The following is a 6,640-nucleotide window of genomic DNA, read 5'->3' on the forward strand; positions in this document are numbered from 1 at the left end:
GGGCGTGAAGGTGGCCCGGATCTCGGTGGTGCCCGACGAGGTGGAGGCCATCGCTAGCGAGGTGGCCGCCTTCGCTGCCCGCTTCACCTTCGTGCTCACCTCGGGCGGCATCGGCCCCACGCACGACGACGTGACCTTCGAGGCCGTGGCCAAGGCCTTCGAGGAGAATGTCGTCCCCCACCCCGAGCTGGTGGCCCTGGTGCACAAGTTCTTCGGCAGGACAGAGGCGCAGTGCCCTGAGATGAAGCTGGCCCGGGTCCCCGAGTCCGCACGCCTCAACTATGGCACGGATGGCCGCGGCAGCGCCTTCGACTACCCGCTGGTCAGCGTGCGCAACGTGTACATCTTCCCGGGCATTCCGGCACTGATGGAACGTGCCCTGGACGGCCTCGCTCACCTGTTCCGCAGTGAGCGGACCCGATTCCACTCCCGTGCCGTCTATGTGGCAGCTGACGAGCTCCTCATCGTACCCGTGCTGGACCGGGCCCATGCTGCTTTCCAGGGCCGCGTCAGCCTGGGCTCCTACCCGGACTGGGCCAGCAACTACTACCGCGTGAAGCTGACGCTGGACTCTGAGTCGGAGCAGGACCTGGAGGAGGCGTATGGCTTCTTGATGAGGCAGCTGCCACCGGGTGTTGCTGTGCCACTGGTGACAGACTACGTTTCTCGGGCGGCTGCGGAAGTTTATAGCCTGGCAGAGTCAGGTACCTGTGCCTCTGCACTTCTGTGCAGCCCAGGAGGGCTGGGGCAGTGGGAATGCTGGCCTGGGAGCGGAGCTTGCCTGTTGTGGTGTGGTGGGGGGCTCATTGGGGCGTGCTAGGGCTTTACTGGCTCTGCATTGTCCCACACAGGTGGGAGTGGGACCTGTAAGCCCAGTTAGGGCCAGCAGTGGCAGAGTCTGAGAGCACAGTGTGCAGTGACAGCAGCAGTGCTGCAGTTCCCCAGTGCCCTCATGATCCCTGTCCCATTGTGGCACAGACCTCTGGTTTGCACAAGCTCTCTGCTGCGGTGCCAGCAGTGGCTCCACTGTGTGTCAGGAAACAAGACATCCAAATGGTGAGGTGCCACAGGCTCTGGGGCCGTGCCGAGGCAGCGTGACCTGGGCAGGCACCAACTGTCCCATCCCAGCAGGCTCGGCCCTTGGGCAGAAGGTGGCAGCAGCCCTGCAAACCATTGAGGAAGCTTTGGACCAGTACAGCCTGGCCCAGCTCTGCGTGGGCTTCAACGGGGGCAAGGACTGCACGGCCCTGCTGCACCTTGTCCACGCTGCTGTCCAGAGGTACTTGCCCACGGGGCTTCAGCCTGGGGCAGGGCTGGGGGTGTCCCGCACACCCCAGCTGGGGCTCTGGGGCTCTCACTTGCCCCACTCTGGGGGAATGAGTGGATTCTTGGGGCCTGTCTGATGGGGACTGGACACTGCCCTACCTCTGGTTGCTGTGGGCCAGGGCCCAGCTGTGCTGGGTCTCTCCGCAGGCGGTTCCCGGTGAGGCAGGAGAGGCTGCAAGTGCTCTACATCCGCATTGTGTCCCCCTTCCCTGAAATGGAGCAGTTCATCCAAGCCACTGTCCAGAGGTAGGAGGCAGAGCAGGGTGGGCTGCCAGGCAGGGGGTGTGCAACACTGCCTGTAGACAGTTGCCCGCCCTGCCTGCTTAGGTACGATGTCCAGCTCTGCACCGTGGAGGGCTCCATCCGGGAGGCCCTGGCCCACTTAAAGGAGCAGCAGCCACAGCTGGAGGCCGTACTGATGGGAACGCGGCGGACAGACCCCTACTCATGCACCCTGACCCCCATGTGCATGACAGACCCTGACTGGCCCCAGTACATGCGGGTGAACCCCTTGCTGGTACGTGTCCTCCACCTGCTTTGGGGCTGGGACTGTCTCCATGGGGCCTGGGAGAGGTAAAATGATGGGGTTGGGAGCTAGCACTGATCCAACCCTATCCTGGAGGGCTTCTCTCATGATTCCTGCTTTCCCCAGCGCATCTGCTGCCCCATGCCGTGGCTGTGGGTGCCTCTTGCTGCAGCCAGGCTGCCTGGTGCTGTCGGGCAGGGCTTATTCCTGCCTGCCAGAGTGTTTCCCTGTGTATGAGGAGGCACTGGGACAGAAAGAGGTGCTCTGGGGACCATCTGGCTCTCCTGGGTGCTCTCTAGCAGGGTCCAGCTTGCTTCCCTGGAGGCCTCTGCCTCAGTCCATGTTCAATTCTGCCTGCAGGACTGGACTTACCGGGACATCTGGGAGTTCTTGCGCAAGCTCTTTGTTCCCTACTGCATTCTCTATGACAAGGGGTGAGTACCCAAGTGCTGCCTTCTTTGTAGGCACAGCTAATGCCCCCAGGCGCAGCCCTACAGCCCTCTCCTCCCTCCACAGCTACACCTCCCTGGGGAGCATGGCCAACACGCGCAAGAACCCAGCGCTGCGCTGCGCCGACGCCTGGGGCCGGGAGAGCTACCGGCCTGCCTACGAGCTGGAGAATGAGGAAGAGGAGCGCACGTCCCGGCTGTGAAGGCCATGCTCTGGGAGGCTCCTCTGGAAAGCTGCCGGGAATGACACTGAATAAACCTGCTGCCTGTCAGCACTGAATAAACCTGCTGTGGTCTGCGCTGCGCTGGCGCGTGGCCTCGTTGGGCCCCAAGGGCCCCATTGGGGCAGTGGCAGGAGTGGGAGGAACAAAAGGGTCCCCAGGCCATGCCCCCCTCGCTGTACCCACTGTTGTGGAGGTTTTGGAAGCATGGAGAATGTAGCAGGTTCCAGGGCTTACCAGGGCCCTGTGTATCTGCACTGCTGCCTCTCCTGCTCACATCAGATCCAGCTGATCCCTCATCAGCCATGCAGCTCCTCTGGACCACGGCAGCCCATCCACTGGGTGCTCCGCGGGCACGGCCACGGGCACTGGCACTGCCGGCGCCCGCCACCACCTCCCTGGGGCTGCGCCTGGGCTCCTGGCTGCTGCGGCTGCTGCGGGAGTGCGTCTACCTCCTTCTCTGCAGCTGGTGCATCCGTGAGCTGCTGGACTAGGGAATGCCCCCTCCCCCCTACTTCAGTACTGCAGGACCTCCAGCACTCCCTGCCTGCCCTGCCTCTGTGGGTGAGTGACCGCCTGCAGCTGCCTGCTTGATGTGGCGTTTGGGGTGTGACAGTGGCCTAGTCGTGGTGCCTGGTGGGTGATGGAGCCCAGCCATGGTGCTCTTGGGGGCGAAAAGGTCCTGGTCATGGTGCTTGGGGGGTGACAGGGGGCCTGGCTGTGGTGCTTCTGGGGACTGAGGGGGCGCAGCCTTGATGCTGATCAGTGGGTCCTCACCTGCTGTGCCTCTCTGCCCTCCCCAGGACTGTGCTTGTCGCCACGTGTTGATGGAGCTGACGGACCCCCGGCGCTGGGACGCTGCACTCCCCACAGTCGTAGACCCCCAGTAAACCTGAACAGCGCCTGACTGGCTGCATCTGTTTGGAGAGAGCTCTGGGAGAGAGCGTGTGTGTGTGTGCGTGCGCGTGTGCGTCCTCAAACCTTCCAACCCTCACCCTGAGTAGCACCGAGGCACCCCAGCCCACCCCTCACCCCTGCCCAGGGCTGAGGGTCCCCACGTCCCCTGGGGCCAAGGGGCAGGAGTGGGAAGCTGGGGCTCTCCAGTATCTCCTGCTTCCCCTCCCTGTCCTCTCCAGCCATTTCATGTCCCAGTCCTGTGCTGCCAAGAGGTTGCAAGAAGCAGCAGGAGCAAAGTGTCTCCAAAGGGCCCAGCCTGGCTGGGAGCTGCATCACAGGTCATGGCTGGTGGCACTGGGGCCTGGCTGTGAGGGTGGCTGTGGGTCCCTGAGCCCATTCTGCCCAATGCTCCTTGTGCTGGTGCCTGCACAGGGAAGGCTCTGCACACTCCGTCCTCGTCCTCGTCCTCAGCGGCAGCACTGGCGCCAGTGTGGCCTCCCTTATCTCAGCGGGAAGTCAGGAGCAGGAAGCCTGGCCCAGCACGGGATAAGGGTCCCGTTTACATTAGCTCTTCTGTTGTGGAGCAGGCTCCCACCCTCACCCAGCGCCCGCAGTGGAGGGCCCTGGTCAGGCCGAGGGCTATGGGAAGGCAGGGACCCCCACCCAAGGTGCCACAAGGGGCTTAGGTGGTCCTTACAACCCCCGTGTGGACATGAGTGGGAACAGGGTCTGCGAGGATGGTGCCCTGCTGCTGTGCCACATGACGTCCCCCTGCCCAGATCAGCTCCTCCAGCTGTACCCTGCCCCGTGGGTGTGAACTGGTGTGGTCTGTGCTGCTGTCTGGGCTCCCAGCTGTGCCCAGCTGCCTTGGTAGCTCAGTGCTGGGCATCCCTGACCACTGGAGCCCACACGTCTGGTGCCTGCCCTGTCCTGGTGTGGTGGCCCTGGCCGTGGTTCAGCCTCGGAGCTGGCCGGGAGGGGGCGAATCAATGAATTCCCCAAACAGGGAGGTCCGGGGGAGGGGAGAGCATCCCGGCACAGGAAAAAGTGCAGGCAGTGACGCACGGCTGGCAGAGCAGTGCCGGCCGCCCTGAGAGCACAGCCCTATGCGCCGCCCCGGAGCCTCGCGCCCTCCTGCGCCACCCACCGTGAGTGAGACCCCTTTCCCCAGGGACCCCTTACCCAGCCCCACGGTGGGGCCACAGGGGAGTGGGTGGGTGCTGTGGGTAGGGGCACGTGGACCGTCAGCACAGGCAGATTCCCCAGCAGTGAGGGGTTGTTTTTGGAGTCATGTCTGATATGATCTCCGGGATGCCAGTACCCCTCGAAGTGGCGCCGTGCCCTTGCGGTGGGGACGGCAGCAATGTGGGGCACAGGCAGCGGCAAATCCAGGCAAAGCAGCCTCGTGGGAGGACACAGGAGGTGTCACCTCGCGGGAGGTGACGCCTGTCCCTGTCCTGCAGGTGGTCCCCACTGCCGCCCCATGTTCCGCTCACGCCGCGCGGGGCTCGTGCGGCGGCTGTGGCAGCAGCGCTGTGCAACAGCGGGCCCTGAGGACGGCCCCAGCACCCTCAAACCAGCAGCTCATGCCCTCTTCAAGAAGCTGAAGGATGAGGATCTGGAGCTGCTGGTGCTGGCAGTGGAGAGCCGGGGCGCTTGGGAGTCCAGCTGTGTTTGGGCACCACGGGGGGATGCGCGAGGGGCCAAGCAGGGGCTCCCCCCTCAAGTCCTGCTCTGCCGCCTCTTCCGCTGGCCCGACGTTCACCAGCCCCATGAGCTCAAGCACCTCTGCTACTGTGCTGGGCACCAGGGGGTCTGCGGGGACTTGGCTGCACTCTGCTGCAACCCCCACCACTTCAGCCGCCTGGCTGTACCTGGTGAGTGCTGGTGGCAACACCGGAGGTCCCCTTGCCCACCCAGGCTCTCAACTCTGCTCCCTGGGGCCCTCTTTGGGCTCCAGGGGCCTCTGAGAGGGGCAGAATGCATGCCTAGCCCCTCACTTCCTTCTCTCCCTTCCACAGAGACCCCACCACCCTCCTACTCGAAGGCATCCTGTGGTCCCTCCTGGCCAGACGAGCCCCAGCACCCGGGCACTCAGCTCCTAGAGTTCAGCTGCAAAGGTGGGGACTGGCACGGTAAGAGAGTCCCACCCCACTGTGTATGCCACACCCAGAGGACAGGAGGGCACCGGGCAAGGCTGAACCCCTGGGTCAGGAGCCGAGATTGGAGGGGACAGAACCTGAAAAGCAGGGAACAGAGCCAGCAGCCACTCCTAGCAGGAGGAAAAGGCTCCAGCATGGGATGAGGGGTTCCTGCTGGAGGAGCAGCCTGGGCTCGGCCCCCCCACTGCAGCTCCTGTTATTTTTGGCAGCACCAGGCTCCTCGCCGGAGGAAGCACTGCCTATGGGGACACAAACAATGTGCCTTGACGCACATGGCCACAGCTCCTGCCTGGCTGCTGGCCACCAAGGCTGCCAAGCCCCCACCACACACACGCTCTACCCCTGCCCACCCCACCCGTCACCAGGGTCCCTGGGGACCAGGAACAGCTCCAGTGACTCACACTCAGTGCCAGAGCCTGTGCTGAGGCATCCTCAGGGTGCCAGTACACCCTTCTGTCCGCAGACCCCCCTGTGCCCACTCCCCTTAGCCCATCCATCTGCATGGCTCGGTCACGATGACAGCTCTGCTCTCCCCTGCCAGACACCAGCTTCTCACAGAGCACCATCAAGGATGGCTGCTGGTGCAAACTGGCTTACTGGGAGCACCGGACACGTGTGGGCCGCCTCTACGCCGTGCACGAAGCATCAGTGAATGTCTTCTGTGAGCTGCCATGGGGCAGCGGGTTCTGCCTGGCCCAGCTGCCAGCTGCCCACCGCAGCCGTGCTGTCCGGCGGGCACGTGGCAAGATCGGCCGGGGGCTGCTGCTGAGCCGGGAACCAGGCGGCATCTGGGCCTACAATCGCAGCAAGCACCCCATCTTTGTCAGCTCGCCCACCTTGAGCCCCCCCGGGGCCTGCAGGCTTACTGTCCTCAAGGTGCTGCCTGGCTATTCGGCAAAGGTGTTTGACTATGAGCAGGTGGGGGGCAAAGGGGGCTGGCGGCTCCCCGGGGAGGGGCCCTCCGACCCCCACAGTATCCGCATCAGCTTTGCCAAGGGCTGGGGACCCTGCTACTCCCGGCAGTTCATCACCTCGTGCCCGTGCTGGCTCGAGGTCCTG

The 6,640-nt window shown here is 64.3% G+C and overlaps 2 protein-coding genes and 1 long non-coding RNA gene across 3 annotated transcripts in view; all 3 read left to right on the forward strand.

Moving 5' to 3' along the window:
• Nucleotide 1: 1 nt before the first annotated feature.
• Nucleotides 2–2,585, forward strand: FLAD1 (flavin adenine dinucleotide synthetase 1; the record flags this gene model as incomplete). The annotated part of the gene is made up of 6 exons (XM_018088664.2): nt 2–704; nt 1,132–1,279; nt 1,474–1,572; nt 1,654–1,843; nt 2,213–2,286; nt 2,369–2,585. Coding segments are annotated over 6 exons (1,350 nt in total), but the record flags the coding sequence as incomplete, so codon positions are not given.
• Nucleotides 2,586–2,950: 365 nt separating this feature from the next.
• On the forward strand, nt 2,951–3,450 carry LOC108644293. Its single transcript, XR_001923184.2, has 2 exons — nt 2,951–3,086; nt 3,326–3,450. It is a non-coding gene; the product is annotated as an uncharacterized LOC108644293 (long non-coding RNA).
• Nucleotides 3,451–4,888: 1,438 nt separating this feature from the next.
• The window catches only part of LOC108644291 (mothers against decapentaplegic homolog 6-like), a 9,856-nt gene continuing 8,104 nt past the window's right edge, over nt 4,889–6,640 (forward strand). Inside the window, exons 1-3 of the mRNA XM_029964164.1 lie at nt 4,889–5,296; nt 5,441–5,554; nt 6,123–6,634. Of these exons, the coding sequence (XP_029820024.1) occupies nt 4,903–5,296; nt 5,441–5,554; nt 6,123–6,634 (1,020 nt within the window). The 5' untranslated portion in view covers nt 4,889–4,902. The remainder of the gene's footprint in view (nt 5,297–5,440; nt 5,555–6,122; nt 6,635–6,640) is intronic.

This window comes from Manacus vitellinus, unplaced genomic scaffold (genome assembly GCF_001715985.3).
Source record: "Manacus vitellinus isolate BGI_N305 unplaced genomic scaffold, ASM171598v3 scaffold_106_pilon, whole genome shotgun sequence".
Lineage (NCBI taxonomy): Eukaryota > Metazoa > Chordata > Aves > Passeriformes > Pipridae > Manacus > Manacus vitellinus.